The sequence below is a fragment of the Eurosta solidaginis genome, chromosome 2 (assembly GCF_040869045.1).
Source record: "Eurosta solidaginis isolate ZX-2024a chromosome 2, ASM4086904v1, whole genome shotgun sequence".
NCBI classification, from domain to species: Eukaryota; Metazoa; Arthropoda; class Insecta; order Diptera; family Tephritidae; genus Eurosta; species Eurosta solidaginis.
In genome coordinates this window covers 119987696-120008151 of record NC_090320.1, presented here as the reverse complement: position 1 = coordinate 120008151, position 20456 = coordinate 119987696, and the positions used below count along the sequence as shown (strand labels likewise).

The 20456-nt window shown below is 34.0% G+C and overlaps 1 protein-coding gene across 1 annotated transcript in view; it reads right to left on the bottom strand.

Moving 5' to 3' along the window:
- STUB1 (STIP1 homology and U-box containing protein 1) overlaps positions 1-20456 on the bottom strand; it is a 402469-nt gene that overhangs the window by 43355 nt on the left and 338658 nt on the right. The window contains exon 5 of the mRNA XM_067766144.1: positions 9053-9109. Coding sequence (XP_067622245.1) covers positions 9053-9109 — 57 coding nt within the window. The remainder of the gene's footprint in view (positions 1-9052; positions 9110-20456) is intronic.

The window sequence follows — 20456 nt, the reverse complement described above, 5'->3', positions numbered from 1 at the left end:
CTCCGATTTTTAGAGCTTTGAAAGAATTTAATTCGCTTATGAACCCTGGAAATCTTGATTTTTCCTCTACGAAGGAAGTATTTAAACAAAGATTAAATGCACTTTTTCTTAGCTAATTAGTTTTTAAGTTAAAATAATAATGGTTGTTATTTTTTTAGATGCTTTTTCTTCTTGTAATCTGTGTGAAAATTTTTTATATTTTCTAGATTAATATTGAAATAAATAAATAAAAAATGATTGGATAAGAGATTTGGAACTATCCAAGGAAAAGGCCGAGATCCACACTTCTCGTATGCAACAATTTAAATTTGTGTCATCCGATGTTAAGGTGATATATTGTAGAACTCGTCACGAACCATTTTCCAAACACCTTACCAAGAAAGATAGTATATGCTACTGCAACGACATTCCTGGTTTATTCAAAGAGTTTGGTCAAACATATGATTCAAAAGACTGGCGATTGTTCATAGACAGCAATAAACTGAGTTTGAAGGCTGTATTATTGCATATTGGTAACAAACAGCCTTCTATCCCGACCGTACATGCAGTAAATACAAAGGAAACCTACGAGGAAATGCAAAACCTACGCAAATTCATCAAATGTGAAGAGCATGATTGGAAAATATGTTCTGATCTCAAAGTCGTTGCAATGCTATGCGGTCTACAAAGTGGCTACACCAAGCACTGCTGCTTTCTTTGCAAGTGGAATAGCCGAGCTCGTAAGGACCACTACGTCAGAAAGGATTGGCCGGAAAGAGTCGAGTTTACCGTTGGTGTGGATAACATCAAATACACCCCTCTTGTCAAGAAAGAGAAAATCATACTTCCACCCTTACACATCAAGCTCGGTCTCATTAAAAACTTTGTTAAGGCTTTGGACAAAGAAGGCGGAGCATTCGACTATTTGAAAACAATTTTTCCAGATATTTCTCAAGCCAAGATAAAGGAAGGTATTTTTGTTGAAACACAAATAAAAAAGTTGATCAACAATAATCAATTCAAAAGACTACTCTCATCAGTTGAGGCAGCAGCGTGGGAAACCTTTGAAAAGGTCGTTGCTTGTTTTCTCGGTAGACACAAAAGCCCTAACTACGAGCAGATAGTGAACGACTTAATCAATAATTATGCGTAAATGGCTTAAAGGCTTATTAAAATTAGTTTCCCAAAATTCTATAACTTGTTTACCTAACTAATATTTTCTTTCCAGGCGTAAATATGTCCTTAAAAATTCGCTTTCTGCACTCACATTTGAGCTTTTTTCCGGCAAATCTTGGCGACGAAAGTGACGAACATGGCGAAAGGTTTAATCAGCAAATGAAATTAATTGAGAATCGATATCAAGGATTCTGGGACGTCGCAATTATGGGTGATTACTGCTGGTTTCTCATAAGAGAAACCGATTCGAAACTGAATAAACGTCAAAGTAGAACACATAATTATTTCGACTACATAGTAAAATCAAATAAAGATTGTTAGGATATAGTATAAACATAAATAAATTTTAAAAAAAGTTAAAAATATGGGTAATTTCGTTCATAAATTGAACTTTTAACTAAATAGAAACAGAGCATAGCTAGATATTTCACTCTTCTTTATACCATACATACGTTTTGAGGTATACATTGAAATTGCGCAACCTGGGTATTTTTATTTGATCGCTTATAACTTACGCAGTTTTGCATCGATTTTCTTCCATAATAGCTTATCTTTTTTCTAATTAAACAGAGCTTTACGTAAGGAAAAAATATCTGGATAAAAAGTTGTGGTTTTGGAATGCTGCCCTCGCAAAAAGTAATTTTTTCATACTTTTTCATAAAAAAACAAAAATATGAAATGATAAGCTAATATCTCGAAAAATATCTCGTTGAGCAAAAAATAATGTATGATGTGTTTATATCAAATTTTATCGTCTTTCCGATTCTTTAAACGTTTTTGCAATTGCTTTACCCATTCGTGAAATATACGTAATTAAAGGGAGGCATCTTTTTGGTTTTTTCGAATAACGGTAAATTGCAAATATCTCAAAAACGGTACCATAGAATCAAAAATGAACGCAATTTTCGAAATCAGGGGGTGATTTTACATATGAATTTCATAATGGCGTTTCTGGTAAAGAGAAAAAGTTGAAATTCGTGGTCCAGTGTTATCTTTATGGGGAATTCATTATTTCTCAGAGTTTCTTTGATAATTTCGATATTCTTCTTGTGAAAAATCATGTCACTTATTGAGAGAAGTTACTCACCGTATTTATAATAGTTCTATTTTCGTGTTTTGAGTTAAAGTTTATGAGTCTACCTGATGCGGCTGGCTTTTTATACCAGTCAATAAGCAGCTTGTTATTCTTCCTTATAACAAGTGTATCCAAGAATGGTATTTTTCCATCCTTTTCTAATTCTATTGTGCATTTTATTGATTTGTTGCAGCTATTAAGATGCTTAAGCATATTTTCCACCTCCCCTGTTTTAACAACCGCAAACAAGTCATCCACGTACTTAGTTAGTAAGCGGGGTTTGTTGATGGATTCCATTACGAATTTGGATAATAGTTCCTCCATTACTATATCCGCTACGACAGGTGCTGCTGGCGATTCCATGGGTATCCCTGAACGCTGTTCATATATTTTATCATTGTATTTGCAATATCGGTTCTCTTTAATGCAAAACTTGATAATTGTTATAAATAGTTCCTTTGGTATACGTGTATGTTCTTTTATATCATTCCACTTAGAGGAAATTATCTCTAAGGCCAATTCTACTGGAATGCTCGGATATAAAGAAACCACATTAAATGACACTAAAGTCTCATCATCATGAATAAATGTATATTTTATTTTGTTCCTAAACTCAATTGAGTCTTTAACGTTATACTTGGAGGTGTTTTTTATATTCTTAAGTATGTTTACTACATATTTGCATAAATTGTAGGACGGCGAGTTTATGGACGAGCAAATCGGTCGGAGAAGTACCCCTTCTTTATGGATTTTTGGCAAACCATATATACGTTGCAGACCAGATGATTCTTTTTCCTTAAATCAATTATATTCAGATTGAACATTTTTTGGACTAACTCGTTATTCTTTTCTTGGAGTTTGCTAGTAGGATCACGCTTCAAAACTCTAGAGGTTGAAATATTATTAACTATTGTTTGCATTTTTCTGTGGTATTCAGATTTACACATCGCTACTGTTACATTACCCTTATCGGCAGTAAGTATTAAAATATCTTTATTTCTTTTAAGAAACTTTCTTGTGGAATGTAGGGAATTTGGTATAAATTTATCTCGCGCTGACAAGGTATTCTCATTAAGATGATCGTGTATGAGCTTTGTAAAATTGCTTCTTTCCATTTCCTGTTCCTCCTTATCTTCTAAAGTATGTATAATATTCTCCCCGTCTGTAATAAGTTTGAAAAGAGGAAACTCCTTACTTTGGATTGGAAGAGCATACTTAGGGCCTAAGGATAAAAGCCTCTGAATGTCATTTGGTATTTCTAAAGATGTTTTATTTTGAAACCATTCAGGTATCACCCTAATATTTAACTTTTCTCTTTGTTTCATTACCAGTTCTTCGTACTTTTAAATTTGTGTATTTTTGATACATTCCGGGATTTTTTTTACTAACATATCCTCACTTCGAAAAAATTGAGTAGAATGATTCAACTCCAGAGACTGAGTAATTTGGGTTCTCTCCTTTTCTCTGATACCAAATAGCATCGACATATAATCACACTTTTAGAAAGGTCTACAGCAGTACAAAAGATAAAATACCAAAGCATGAGAAATCCGACGTTGTTTATAGAATTCAGTGTAATGGTGACGGGTCCCACGTATGCGACAAGGTATATGTGTGGACAACAAAATTAAAACTCAAGACAAGGATTTCCGCTCACAGATCTAATATTAAGTTAAGAGACAATTATTCAGAAAATAAGACGGCCTTGTCAGCCCATACGGGGCATTATCCAGACTTCGATAATGTAACTATTTTACAGGAGGAGAGAAATTATAATAAAAGATTTACTTTGGAAATGCTTCATATAGCGAACACCCCTAATAGTACTAGGATGAATTTTAAAGCGGACACTGACCACTGCGCACATGTGTATCGGAACTTAGTTTTAAGGCAACAACAAGGCGCGGTAGGAAGATCTCTCCCACAACAATAGGAAAATCAGATGATATACATATGTATGCTTGTATGTCGTACTTTTAGCCACTCCATGTACTTTTGTTTTTGCAAAAATTTTGTTTACATTTACGGTGCTTTGAAATATTGTTTATATTTTTGTATGATTATTTGTCTCCAACAATCTTAATTTTCGCACATATGGTTAGTCTGTATAACATACTCAATTGTGTAAGTGATAGTCGTTTTATGCTTGATTTTTGAAAATGTTATAATTTTTGTTTTTGTTTTTGTTTTGTTTCTCAGTCCTGATGATGACTTCAGACTGAAGTCGAAATATCGAATATAAAATAAAAATACAAATATAAAATATTTATACTGCGTTTTTATTTGGATAAGGCCTCGTGCTCAAAAAAAAAAGTTTAATAAATTTTAAAGATTAAAGGCCAATAATATTTTTTTAAAACATTTTCAAAAAATTAATAACGAACAATGAATTCAAAGAAAATAACGTAAGGCGAACATGTTTTCAAATTGTCCAGAAGTTGTTAAAAAAGCAAATTACCCAAAAAAGTGCCCATTTTTTAAAGAATTTTATATTGCGATTGGCTGAAAGAATAAGCTAAATCAGTGATGCAAAATCCTTTAGTAGGTTCTAGGGGCATACACTCCTCATACTTATGTTGAGGATATACATACTGTTACGAATATTAGCAAAACTAAGGGGTGCTGCTATCTCTAAGCCGATGCTAAACAGTGATATCATGCACATCCATAGATCAATCGTTATGTATCTACATAAACGAAACAATAATTGCGTCTACACATATGTACCGTGTACGTATACGAGCAGCGGAGAATCAATGCACAAACACATGCATATATCTTATGTGAATTGCTCACAAGAGAGGGCAATAATGTGTGCAAGTATTACTCAAATGAGAAGTTATAAACGTAGTTGTGGCTGGCGATTTTGTAGCTGATAACTAACTAGTAAGTTCTGGAATGGAAAAGCCTAAAAGTATGCAATGAGAAATCAAAAAGTATAAAAGGCGCTACAGTAGAGGCGAGAAATCAGTTTCATTTGAGCTATCAATCAGTTTGGTTATTAAGCAAGCTATTCGTTGCAAAGTATAAGTGTTATTGTGAAGTACTTTAATAAAGGCCATTTTTCCATTATTCAATATTAGAGTTATTTATTCAACAGTTTAGTGATCCCAACTTAGCAGAGGGTTGCAAATAAGAGGATTTGCAAGTAAATTCGTTACAATATTAACAGTTTTGATTGGTATTCTTAGAGCGACAGTAATAATTGTTAATTTAACTTTTATGTCAATACGACATACCCGGGTATGTTTTTCATATTTCAGATACGTATGAAAACTTTTCTAATTACTGTGGAAAATTGAAACTTCTTGGATTCCTGCAAGTATTCAATAGCTATAATTAAAGAATAATAATTATTATGTGTACTATTTTTATGGGCATGACAGGCGTTGTAAAATTTCATATTGACACAAAGGTTAACAAAACTATGGGTAAAGTATAATGAAACAACTTTTTTGTTTATTTGACTACTAAAAGGTCAATTACGAATCAACGATTTGTCCGCAGTTGATTCAACATTTTGTTGCGATGGATAAAAAATGACAGAAATAACCGTTCAATTGACCCGCATTTCGGTTGATTTTATCAGCCTTTTTCTTTCAGTGCATACATGAACATTCTGCAAATTTTCAGGCAATTAATATCAAGGAAAAAAATTGGTACCATGGAAACTATTAAATTCCTCCTCCTTGGTACGTTGATGTGTGATATATTTAAAATATATTGTGATTGACAAATAATAAGCAGTGTAATTCTAAAATCGGCGAAAGTTAACGATGCAGACTATCAATGCTTAGCATTGCGGGAGCCCTGAAACAACCCCGACGGCTGCACTGTATGTCATTCTGCACCTTCCACCTGTAGACCTGGTAGCAAAGAACATAACGTTAACAACTGCAACCAGGCTCGGTGCCTCGGGACAGCTTGAGCGCCGACCATACGGCCATAGTATAGCGTCATCAATCACAAGACGAACATACTACCTTATTCCCTATCTGCGCTTCGAGGGAGATCTTAAGGCCACAATAGAGCTGGAAGGTTGGCGGAAGGGTGCTCAAATGGCGGTTGAGGCGATACATGTGTACACAGATGGTTCCAAAGTAGTGGAAGGAGTAAGGTCTGCGGTATGCTGTGCTGATCCGGAAATAAACAGATCCTACAGGCTGGCGGATTACTGTAGCGTTATTCAAGCGGAAATATTAGCCGTAACCAATGCAGTAGAAACACTGGAAGAGAATAGGTTAAGCTGCAACCGTGTTAACTATTATATCGACAGTTAAGCACCAATTAAGGCAATAATCTAGCATAGAACAGCATCTAAGTGCGCGTTAGATTGCAAGCAGTCTCTGGAGAGAATCGGGACAGGGAGAAGCATATATTTATATTGGGTCCCAGCGTATATGGGAATAGATGGGAATGAAAAAGCGGATGAAATAGCTAAAAAGGGCGCATCCCTTGAAGCTTGCTCCGTATAAGTCCCAATTAAACTGGGCGAGATTAAGCTAAGGCGAGACGCGCACATGATCCACCAAGCGGGAAAGGCGTGGGTTCAAGCGACGGGCTGTAAAGTGTCGAAGATTATGTGTAGGTCTTACAACCTTAGACTAACAAAGTTGCTTCTATCATTAAAAAGAGAGGACTATAGACTTATGACGGGTATTTTGACTGGACACTGCCTTCAGGCGTTACATGGGCTTGGTCAGTGATAGCAGATGAAGGAAGTACGGGTTGGAGGAGGAAACGATCGGGCACGTTCTGTGCACGTGCCCTGCGCTTGCCAGGATAAGAATCCAGCTATTAGGAGTGATACAGCTGTTATTTTATAACATAGGTCTTGGTCTATGATAGGGTTTTTCAGTTTGGTCGTTAAAACAAAATTTCTGGTAACACTACGGGCTCATTCAGTCTATGTGAGGTCCTCATGGACCGGCCAGTTCAACCTAACCTAGCCTAAGCAAAATATGTGAAATAAACACTCAAACAATCTTTCTCAGAAGATAAACATTGGAGGGATTTTTTGTAATAGGCAAAGACATTTTTTCCTGAACTTATTATATGAGCTCATTCCATTTCAAGACACCCGGACCGCGCAGGACAAGATTTTTGATTTCGATGAAATTTTAATATGTTGTTCTTTGGTCAAAATAATGAAACACGTGCTTTTTTTTTTGCCTGAAAAAAATTTTTTTTCGGATTTATCGGAAATTGAATTCCATAAAATGCAATCTGTATTTTATTCACCTATTTTTTCAACTGTCAATAACTTTGCCAAAAATTAACCGATTCTCATGATTTTTTCTTTGTAATGTTCCTTATTATATTTAGGTAGATAGATGCCATACATCTCGTCTAAAACCTACGGAATGTTACGGTCAATGTGTTAGAACCAGCCAGAGTTGTTGATAAAATTAAGAATATTCCGGAGTGCTATCACAGATAGACCACTGAGGTCTTCTAGAAACGGGGTTCCAAGGAACCTTAGTCGGGCACTAGCTAGATCCGGACACTTACACATAAAGCGTTCTACTGCCTCCTTGGCATTTGGATCTTTGCAGCTTCTGCAGTAGTCGTTATACGGAACGCCTATCTTTTCCGCGGAATTACAATGATTTTGTAACAGGACATGGCAAAGGCTCTTGTGACGGCATTGGAGGTTTAGTGAAATATTTTTCCATATTCTGAAAAATAATAACAAATGAATGTGTTCAATAATAAATGTGATATTTTAATTAATTTTAAGCATTTGGCATTGATCGCCTTGAATGCTGATATGTATGTATTGCATCAATATATGGCGAAAAAAAGTTTAATATTCAAAAATTCATATTTCGAAAACAACGAGCTTTGGCTAATGGATATTTACCCAAGTTGAAATATAAACTACTCACTCGATATAGAAAAAGTTTAAACAAAAAACAATAACGGTTTTTTTGAAATATTAATTTTTGAAAAAAAAAAACACTAAACACTAAAAAAAATAATTTTTTTAACTATATGCAATTGTTTATAAATTTATACAAAATTAAAAGTAATAACGAACATTTAAAAAAAAATCATGAGTATCGGTTGATTTTTGACAAGGTTATTGTATGCTGTAATGCATTTCATCAATAAATGGGGGAAAAAATGTTTAATATTCAAAAATTTATATCTCGAAAACAACAAGTTTTGGCTAATAGGCATTTAGCCAAGTTGAAATATGAACTCTTCACTCAATATAGGAAAAGTTTAAGCAAAAAAACGATAACCTTTTTTGAGAAATTAATTTTTGAAAAAAGTCATAAATTTTTACTAAATACTAAACAACATTTTTTTAACTATATGCTATTGTTTATAAACTTATATAAAATTAAATATAATGGCGAACATTTCAAAGGAAAAATTATGAGAATCGGTTAGTTTTTGACAAAGTTATTGACAGTTGAAAAAATAGGTGAATAAAATACCGATTGCATTTTATGGAATTCAATTGCCGATAAATCCGATAAAAAATTTTTTTGGGGTAAAAAAAAAACACGTGTTTCATTATTTTGACCAAAGAAAAACATATTAAAACTTCATCGAAATCAAAAATCATGTCCTACGGGGACCGGGTGTCTTGAAATGGAATGAGCCTATGACCTTTGGTAACAATGAAAAATTTCCATGCGTATCTTTTTGTTTTGTTTTTACAAAATATTTATTATTTTGGGAAGAAATTCCTATGGCGAAAAATAATTCTCTTCCCAGTCCCCCCGCCCCCGTTGGTCCACCACTGCTTAAAGCCCTTGCTAACGTGTTCAAATGTGCTTCGAAAGGTGCAATATGTAAATGGCAACTTACCCGTCGTTTATCATCAACTTTGGCGAAAACATTGTTCAATTCTTTGATACGATCGTCCTAGAAATAAAGTTATAACAATTAGTATTAGAAAAGTTTGCATTCTTACGACTTAGTATTTTTCTTTAGAAAATAGGGATCAACATTTTCGCTTGAAATCGGCTTATTTTCTCATCTATAGCACTAGAAACGTTTGTTATTTTAAACAAAAGCTACAGTTCAAAGAAATTGCTGAAGATATTTACTTTCTAAAGTTACATGAAAAGTAGTCATATGGCCCAAATCTCGAGAAATGAAATTAAAGCCATATTGTTTCTCTCAATTTCGCGGGCTCTTGCTCATTTTGGGGTTGTTCTTAGAGCGAGTAGACCACCTATAATGCACTATAAATCAGAACAAGGTTTATCGGGCTTCTCTATGATTTTTTTCCAATAAGGTGCCCGTCTGGGACTGGATTTTTTTTTAAGTAAACTGAGTAGGTAATCTGTAAAACTAAAATGGAAACCTTTTTAATATAATTAAGGAGCTTACCCGTAGAATTTAGATGATATATTTCTCAGTAATTAGTTGAAAAAATATAATGTAAACAGCTACTTTGTCAAAATATAAAGAAAAATGTTTTGAAAAAAAAGAAGTAGCAATAAAGTAAAATGTCTTATTTGAAAAAGAAAATTTTAAATGTTAAAATCTAAATAAATTTTTTTTACGCTATCATTGAAAATGGCATAGAAATTAATTTTGTAAAATATTTTGCAAATTGAAAAAAAAAAATTACATTAAAATGCTAAAAATTTTAAATTAAACAATTTTTTCAAAAAAAAATTTTTTTTTTTAAACTTTTATAATATCAACTAAATAAGGAAAAAATAATAAAAGTAAAATGGAATGCTTACATAAAAACAAAGAAAATTTTGTTGAGGTCTAAATTTAGCAAACGTTTTCATGGTAAATTTTTTTTCTCACAGAAGCAGGAAAATAATTATATTTCAAAAAGTCGTGGTGGACAAAAATAGCCCAAGGCATTATGATAGCAATAGCAGGGTATTAATTAGGGAAAGAAAGCTCTGAAACAACAGAGAACAGGATAATCAAGTATGAACCACCAATAGGATCAGATACGAAAAACGTTCCAAACGTCCCAGATGTTTGGTTAGCAGTAATAATTTGCGTATTCATGCTATTGATTATTACAATAGCTATGATGCTCAAAAGCTATATGAAGCACAAATATAGGCAGTTAAAACAGGTCACAGATCGTATCTAAAAAACACCATTTTTGAAACCCATTACCTAAACCCAAACCCCATGAATAATTAAAATAACTCCAAAAAGTAACACTCAAAATGTCGCAATCGACAGTAAAGGCAGCTTCACTAGCCCTGCCTAAAGTGAACAGCAAATCAAAAATTTGCATAATTACTCTGAATGCTCCTGATATCTTTAAAGACATAGATAGTAAGGAAGACATAACAAAAGGCACAGTAGTTCATATGGAAATACCATCCAAAATATTCTTTCAAATTATATTTAAATAAAAATCCCGTGTCAGTGGATATATGCAAAATACAAAAACTTTAAAACCAGCCCATAACAGCAAAAATGAAGAAAAGTCACAAAGAGAACATTAATGCATAAAGAGCTATATAAATTTGCAGCAATAAGACATGTGGCGCTCGTTTTCATCTTAGGGTAGAAAATGTCAAGCAACTTGATTGTTGAGGAAGTTATGACTTAGGACAATATTCGACCAGGCTGAAAAATGCCGGCAATCCAGGACTTGAAATTTATAGGAATAATAGAGTTGTCCGGAGGGGCAAATTGGTGAAAAATGATATAATATTACTCGAGTAGGCAAATTTAAAATAATAAAAGTAGGTACCCAAGTTCTCTAAGGTCAAATAATTGCACAAGCCCAAGAGGTTGTGCATGTGAAAAATCCCGGTTAAGAATTAAATAATTCTTCATTAATATCATGACGATTCTAGCATTATGCATCATGCTCTCCTGCGCCAATGCACTTTTTATGTAGACCTCACACAGTCATATTGCATTAATATTACAATATCGACATACATACGTTATGTTAACCCCAACACAGCGGGAGTTCAACATCACATACAAATGCCGACTGCAAGACCTATATCCGGTTACATTTAACTGGCGCATTGACCAATTCTTTAATAGCGTGACTGAGCGTTAATGACAGTTTGTCAATGTTCCTGCCAAAATATCTACACAATAACAAATTTCTAAAATTAAGTCAAATAATATCCAAAACATTTGGATACAGTACATTTTTCGTTTTTCCATCTAGGATATGAATAAACAAACAATTTGGAATGCCTACTGTGGAACAGGCAACGTATAGCTGTCCATGCGAAAAGCACGATTCCGAAATTTCAAAATGGGCGTGGCTCCGCCCTTTTTCATTTCATTTGTCTGGGATACTTTTAATGCCATAAGTCGAACAAACATTTACCAATCCTTGTGAAATTTGGTAGGGGCTTAGATTCTAGTACGATAACTGTTTTCTATGAAAAAGGGCGAAATCGGTTGAAGCCACGCCCAGTTTTTATACACAGTCGACCGTCTGTCCTTCCGCTCGACCGTTACTAAACTCAGTTCCCGTACTTATCTGAACTCACTTTGTATTGGTATAAAAAATGGCCGAAATTCGACTGTGACCACGCCCACTTTTTCGATATCTAAAATTAATTGGATTGGTTTATTGCGTTAAAATATAACTTTAGAAAAAAACTTTGTAAAATGGTTGTGACACCTACCATATTAAGTAGAAGAAAATGAAAAATTTCTGCAGGGCGAAATCAAAACCCCTTGGAATCTTGGCAGGAATACTATTCGTGGTATTACATATATAAATAAATTAGCGGTACCCGACCGATGATGTTCTGGGTCACCCTGGTCCACATTTTGGTCGATATCTCGAAAACGACTTCACATATACAACTACCACCACTCCCTTTTAAAACCCTTTATTCCTTTAATTTGATACCCATATCGTACAAACACATTATAGAGTCACCCCTGGTCCACCTTTATGGCGATATCTTGAAAAGGCGTCCACCTATAGAACTAAGGCCCACTTCGTTTTAAAATACTTATTAACACCTTTCATTTGATACTCATATCGTACAAAAAAATTCTAGAGTCAGCCCTGGTTCACCTTTATGGCGATATCCCTAAATGGCGTCCACCTATAGAACTATGGCCCACTCCCTCTTTAAATACTCCCCTACAAGAAACGCTGATAGTTTTAGTAATACACTCACACATGTAATTGACAATGCTGATCCTGCGATGATGTAAACATTGATACTCATTATGTATGTTCTTTTGTTCGCATTTGCGCAAGTCCCCTTAAGTTCGTGATAGAAAGTTTGTATGAGGCGCTGATCGTTAGGTTGACATTGCTGACAATCAGATGATAGTCAGTATTCTTGTAGGGTCGTTAATACCTTCCATTTGATACACATGTCATACAAACACATTCCAGGGTTACCCTAGGTTCATTTTCCTACATGGTGATTTTCCCTTATTTTGTCTCCATAGCTCTCAACTGAATATGTAATGTTCGGTTACACACGAATTTAGCCTTCCTTACTTGTTTTGATATCATTTTGATACATTTTATCTCGATTAGTTTATGCCATTACGATGCAGAGTGACAGATGAAACCAATAACCTTATTATCTTGGGTAGAATAAAGTAAAATGAATATATCCAAAAATTCACATCACTTGCGCACCATACAACAACATATGGCATAGTTATATAAAAATCTGTGAAAATCGGCGTGATATCGATCAATCTCTTTAAGTGGGTGTAAACTATTTACTTTACTGCAAAATTTCTAAACTGTACCTACTTGCTAAGAACCATGGATCCAGTAAGATCTTGGCATTCTTTATTTACGTGTTTTTGTTGTGCTTTTTTTTCATAAAAAAAATTTTCTTGCACTTTTAATGTTTTTTATGTTATTAGTAAAAATATATATATACGTACTCACCGTACAAGTTTCTGAGGTTTCGAAAACTAAGTTTTAGGAATTTTTTTTTTAGGTTCCGAATAATAGCAACATATGTCGACAAATGGGTTAATGAATATGCCAACAAATTCTAAAACTTCACCTTATATTAGGGATTTCAATATTATAATAATTCGGAACCGCGGGAATTTCGGGATCTTGTATTGTAATTAATACCGGGATTACATATTCTTTAGATTTGAAAAACCTAACCTACGAAAGTGCACTATATTATTTAGGATAACCTTTTATGCATCAAATCATAAGGGTTAAAATTAATTCAGAAATAAAAAGGTTTCAAACTTCGTTGCATAACATTTTCAATTCAAACTAACAATCACATATTTTGAAAAAAATAATATACTTTGTATAATAAGACCATAATCTATTGTGATCCGATAAGTCAAAGAAATTTCATAACATCCTACTTATGTGTATGTTCTGCTTTTAATACTAAGCAACATTCAAAACTTCAAAAAGTATTCCTACATTCAAATAAGTACTACTACTATAGGTTTGTATGTATTCGTATGTATATGTATGCGCGCATGCTAAATTAATATTGAATTAGGGAATTAGGTAAGCTTTAAAAAGCGGTTTTCTGACGGCACTTCATGTTTCCCGAAAATGCTAGAGTTTGTATTAAAGGTGAAGTCTCTGAATTTACATCGTTAGCATTCATGTTTAGGCAATTGTCAAATAAAAATAAAAAATTTAGTCAAATAATTTTACACACCAAGCGCACCAGTAGGAAATTAGCGCATGTATGGCAAAGTTTCTGCAATCCTATCTAATGTGGATTTCCTTCTTTCTTATTGTTACTATTTAATAATGTAACGATCACTAAATTTGTACAAAATGATGCTTTTTCGGACAATATTTTATTAAATGAGGACGCAAACTTTCGGGAGAGCTGCAAAAATCATGCATTATTTATTCCAGAAAAGAACACAAACATTTCCACCCAAGAGTGGGGTAGGGTGGTATATGTTTGTTTCATAAACTTCATTCTTAAATTGAACAATTGAAGTCTAAGCACTTCCGCAGTACTACTTTTACAATTTTTTTTGCATACTAGCGGCTCCCACCGTACACATTAATTCTGCTTAACCGTTTCCCCAACATTTTTTTCAGAAAAATATACCTACGTACTTATTCGCAGTACTAAGAAGTGGTTTTCATAATATAAACCAAAGTAGAAAATTATGATTCTTATTGTACGTTTTAGCACCACCAAGTAAATGGAGCATTTAGAAAAATTTTCTTTTGAAAAGAAAGTGCCTGACTAATGTTGTAAAAAAAGCTTTAGTAACACACGGGTCGCTGAATTCTTTATACCATCGCCTTACAAACGCCATAATACCTCTAGCCTTATTAACAGTTGTAGTAATATAAGGTTGAAGTTAAGTTTACTGTCAATATCAACCCCAAGGTCTATAAAACTGTATACATACCTATTCAAGATTTTAATTGTTAAGAGTGTAGGAAGCTGGCTGAAGTAATCTACATAAATTTGCATTTTTTAAGATTAAGTGGCATATAGTTGACGGTGCACCAATTGTGCAATGTGTCCAAATCTGATTGTAAAATAGACCTTTCTTCGCTTGACGCATAGGATAAAAAAAATTACATCTTCCTTTGCGAGAGAAAAACTAATTCTTATTATTAACTTATTTATTTGGGCGAAATCCAAAATTTTCTTGCTAGCATATTCTTGGAAAAGACACAGCGATGTATATTGTATGAGCAATAAAGTTTCCAATTGGGTAGGTAGTCCAATATTGTACTTATGTCATTTAATGAAATTTTTTTATTTTTATATATTTTTTTGCTTATGACAATAGAAAAAACATCGCATCCAGACACAGTGTCGCATTTTCAACAAACATGAGATATAAAGAAAAAGCTTATACTTACACTATTAACTATTAATAAAAAATTACGTTGGTGTCACGCGAATTTCATCTTTTTATTTGAACAAACTTTCCAAAAGTCTTGAAAACGATATAGGTCGTATTTTTCATTAAAAAGTGGTCAATTTCGATACCATTCGCTGCCAAAACTTTCTAAATTTTTAAAACTATTGCAAGGGCTCCAAGAAAACAAAAAAAAAACGTTTTCATAAACAATAATCTGTACAAAATCCCCTTTTCTCCTTGTTTTTGATCCCCCTGATGCAGGGATCGCCAAAAGCTTCTTATGGAAGCGTGACCACACCTACTTTGAAATCCTACAAAAAAAAAAAAAAATGGCGACGAAGCTAGTAAAAAGTACACTGTAAAAACTTCGAAAATTAATAAAATAACAGTTTTTTAATATCTCGATCCTTGCGCCACCTGCATGAATAGAAAGCGACATATGAATGTGTTCTATATGATATGTGTTGCAAATATTAGCCCAATCGGAGCACAGATAAGTTTTTTTGAAATATTTCGATCCATGCGCCACCTATCGTGAGTTTTTTTTTCACAAGGCGATTTCTATTCCCGTATTTAATATGTGTTCCAAATATGAGCCTAATCGGAGTACAAATACGATTTTTTTTAAATATTTCGATCCATGAGCCACCTACTGAAATGTTTGTCTTATTATTGCATCGAGTTCTGAACCATATTCCAAGTTTCAAGCTTGTAGCTTATCGGGAAGTTACTTAAATTTCGATTACAAAATTCGGTTCGCTACACAGAGTTAAGCTAAATAAATAAAAAAAAATAAATGTAAGGCGTGATAACCTCCGAAGAGATCTAAGGCCGAGCTTCTCTTCCAATTTGCGTCGTGCTCCTCTTGCTTTTCCCTACAAATTGGCCGGACGGGACCTACATGTTTTATGCCGACTCCGAACGGCATCTGCAAGGCAGATGAGTTTTCACTGAGAGCTTTTCATGGCAGAAATACACCCGAAGAATTGCCAAACACTGCCGAGGGGCGACCCCGCTTAGAAAAATTTTCTTCTAATTGAAAAACATTATTTCTAAAATTTTGATATTGCTTTGCCCGGGGTGTGAACCCAGGGCATACGGTGTAGTAGGCGGAGCACGCTACCACCACACCACGGTGGCCGCCAATAAGCTAAATAAAACTCTTTAAAAATAACGGCTATTATTTCTTATATTCTATTAGATAAATGAGTGATAATCTTAAATTATTTTCTTAGCTTCAAACTTTTCACTAATATGTATATTCCATATTCAATTTTTAAGTTCAAGTTAGACGAAATAAATTTTTGTCAGTGGATGTCTATTCTTCATTTTGTTTTCTAAAAAATAGCGATACCCAATCAGCGAGCAGAAATGGCACTGGCATGTAAACAAACCCTGTCGGACTTGGTAGCTTTCAAAATTAACGTATCGCATTGTTTTCTTGGATGAATTTAAAAATACTACATGCCTTCAATTAAATAAATCAAACAAAGCTTCATTGTTTTCGTACAGGTGACCGAAAAATATAACCAAAAATATTACTACAAAAGTAATTTTACACGAAATTATCGCAGTTGAGTTCCTAATGGGCACAGCAGAACACATTCCTATGCGATGCGCTTGCCTAAGCGTTTTACAAAAACAATTTCGTAAAAGCGCTTATGAGGTGACGACCACTGCCCTGATGCCTTTAGGCCATTTGTACCAAACGCAACGGGAAGCTTAGTCAATGCACAGAGACATCACACCCCTAGATCTAGTGGAAAGTAACTATCAAATCTTGGTTTATTTTAAGTTATGCACACAATGCCGAAGGCTTTGTAAATCGCAAAAATGGTTTTTTCAAATTTCAGAGTAGCTTGTTGTTTTTTTTTCATAATGACTTTTACTTTTGACTGATACTTATATACATTGAAACATGCTTTACAGATGTTGTTGAATTTCGATAGATAGGTGTTTGCTAGTAACAGTATTCAAGACTGTCCCAGATATGACTTTTACTTCATAAAGATATCATTAACATGCGATATCATTGATATAAAGAGGAAAACTGTGCACAACTATTTGACGTCTACCGTTTCAGGTTTTTAAACGCATTTTGCTCCACCTTCACTGCACTATAATCTACAAGAAGCACTTCATTATATTCCTTATTTGTGTGGCAATTGATTTCTACTTAACTTTTAAAAAAATTATGCTTATTTTTGTAGAAAATACCAAAATACAGTTTTACAATATAAAATGTCAAAACATTGAGTCGGAGTTACCGTCGCTATTGAATGCGAGAACCACATTTTGGATTTATGATTGGAAATAATTTTTTTTGGAAATAATATTTTATTCTAATTATGTTTTATGAATGTATTAACTCATTTATTCAATTCAATTCAATTCAATTTATTTAACACATTTGTACAAGTGAGACTATTGTCTCTTAAAGTACATCGATATTTGGATATGTGTACAATATGATAATGTGAGTATAACAATATTTATATTAATATAAAAGAAATAACGAAATAGATAATGTAGATTCGAGAAAATAGCTAGAATAGTGTTTTTCGTATATCAAAAAATTCAGACAAAGCCAATTTAAAGCGCGATGCATTGGGCTCATTTTTAATAAAATTAGGTAATGAGTTCCATACTTTGATAGTACTGACAAAGAACGTCCTTGATGATGAGAGATATTTATGGCGTGGAACGATGAGGTTACAGGTTCTGTCAGATCTAGCAAAACATAAATTTCGGAATAGGTATTCTGGTTGTTTTTTATAAATTAATTTATTCAGGAAAATTAGATTGCGATAGTTTAGGGAGGTAGTAAGACTGCAATCAAGTATTTTAAACGAAAACTCTGATATGTGGTCAAATTTACGCTTCAAGTAGATATATCTTGCACAATTGTTCAATGCAAGTTGTAGCTTATTTCTAGACCTGCAGTCTATATCACCAAACACTAACCCTCCCAACGAAATGAAAGGAACTATTAGTGATCTGACTAACATTAATTTGACATTTGGAGGAATGAAAGCAGCTGTGTACCACAATTTCCTTAACACAAAATAAATGTTTGATAAAACGTAGTTAATATGATCAACACAGTTAAAATTGGAATTTAGTTTGAACCCTAAACTATTAACGACCGACTCATACTTAATGGTAATATCCTGTAGTATAACCGATGGCAAATTCTCTACTAGTTGCGGAGAGTGCGAAATGCAAATAGCTTTTGTTTTAGACGCATTTAGATTTAAATTATTATCACTCGACCACGAAGAGATGCTTCCGAGATCCTCGTTCATCCTACAAACCAAATCTTCAGATAAGCCAATAGGGCGAGATACATATATTTGTGCATCATCAGCATATAGATGTATTGAAACACTTTTACAGCAATGAGTAATATCGTTAATGAACATACTGAACAAAACTGATCCAAGTATAGATCCCTGAGGCACCCCCGAGCACAGGCACTTCGTCTCAGAGCAACCACTTTTAACTACTACCTTCTGCCAACGATTTGTAAGATAGTTTTCGAGCAATCTTGAAGCGCTAGAAGAGAATCCAAAGTAGTGTCGTAATTTCATTAAGAGAATGGAATGATCTACTGTGTCAAAGGCTTTCGAAAAATCTAAAAGTGACATCACAGTCAAATCACCCCTATCGTAAGCAGGGCGGATGTCTTCAGTTACCTTGAGTAAAGCCGTCGCACAACTATGGCTCGCTCTATAACCAGACTAGCATTCTGAGAGAAGGTTGTTCTTATTGAGGTATTCGGTGATTTGGGCCACCACTAACTTTTCCCAGACTTTAGAAAGAGCGGGTAATATGCTTATCGGCCGAAAATCCATTGGCAAAACAGCCGATGGCTTTTTAGCAATAGAAATAACTTTTGCTATCTTCCAAGCATCGGGAAAAGTTGAAGTCGTTATCGAAAAGTTAATAATATGTGTTAACGTTGAAACAATGTTGATTGCAATAAGTTTTACAAACCTAAGGCTTATACCGTCGTCACCAACGGCATTGGACTTTATTTAGAATATACTTCTTATGACATCATCCTCTGTAACTCCGAAAAATTGAAATTTGTTATTATCTGGTGTGTACATCACGTTTTCATTAAGTTTGAAATTTTGATTATTTATATAACTACTCGACTGTAAGAAGAAGTCATTGATGGAGTCAGGGTCCAAATCGCATTTCGAATCATTTTTACATGCAATCCCTATTGATTTGAGATTTTTCCACAAGTTCTTGGTTGGTAAATTAGTGTCAAGCTTTGTTTGAAAAAAAGTCTTTTAGAATTTCTTACTGTGAGTGTAGCATGATTTCTGGCCAGACGATAATATTGCCAGTTTTCATTTGTGGGATGTTGCTTCCAAATTTTGTAAGACTTACTACGACCTTTGATAGCCAGCATAACCTCTTTTGTGAACCACGGCTGTTTATTTGTTTGGGACTTTACCGCCTTTAGAGGTACATATTTAGTAAATAGGTAATTTAAAAGAAACATGAAATAACTGAGTTTTTGGTTAATATCTGAAAACATCCATACGCGGTTCCAATGTAAAGAATCAGCTTCGCACATTAGTTCAGAGATATTAACTGAGTTAAAATCCCTATAATAAAATTGTGTTTCGGTATTGCAATTAAAATCTATGTCATACGATATAAACAAAATGTCATGATCCGATATTCCCGCACTGAGAACTGGTCAAAATAAAGTACACTGGAACGGTCCGAGGTACATATCAGGTCTAGCAAGCTAAATTTGCAATTTGGTGAAAATCTAGTAGGAGATTTATTGACAACGTCTAAGCCAGCGGAATACAAATTATCCATTAGTGTCATTGACCTCAAGTCATTGTTTAATAGGTCTGTGTTAAAGTCACCACAGACCAAAATATGTTCATATTTGCATATAAATTCAGACAATTTTAGGAAAAAATTGTCTAGCTTATGGAATTTACTGGGGTTGTACACACACACAACTAAACACTTCTTTAATGCATCACTAACTTCTATAATCAAGTACTCAACAGGATCATTTTCGTTGGATTTGAAGATAACCTGATGTCTCAGCGATGTTTTACATTTGTGCATTTTCGACACCCGCTACTCTTTGTTCACATCTTTCTGATCTATCTTTCGCATTCGCTAACTCACCCGTAAGCTCGCTCATTCTTTGCATAACTCTATTCTCCATGGATTGCATTGACTCATTAATATGTTTAATAATACTTTCTTCGTGCGTTTTGAGTTTTTGTTCACACATTCACTTATGCGTTCAATGATATTTTTTTCATGCTTTTCGAGTTTTTTCTCCCATATTTGCATAAGCTGTTCGGCTGATATACTCTCACCTTGCATTTTTCGGTCCGCGTTCCGTGATTGTGTTGAAATTGATGCATTAGGCGACAGCGAAGTGATTGGTGACGAT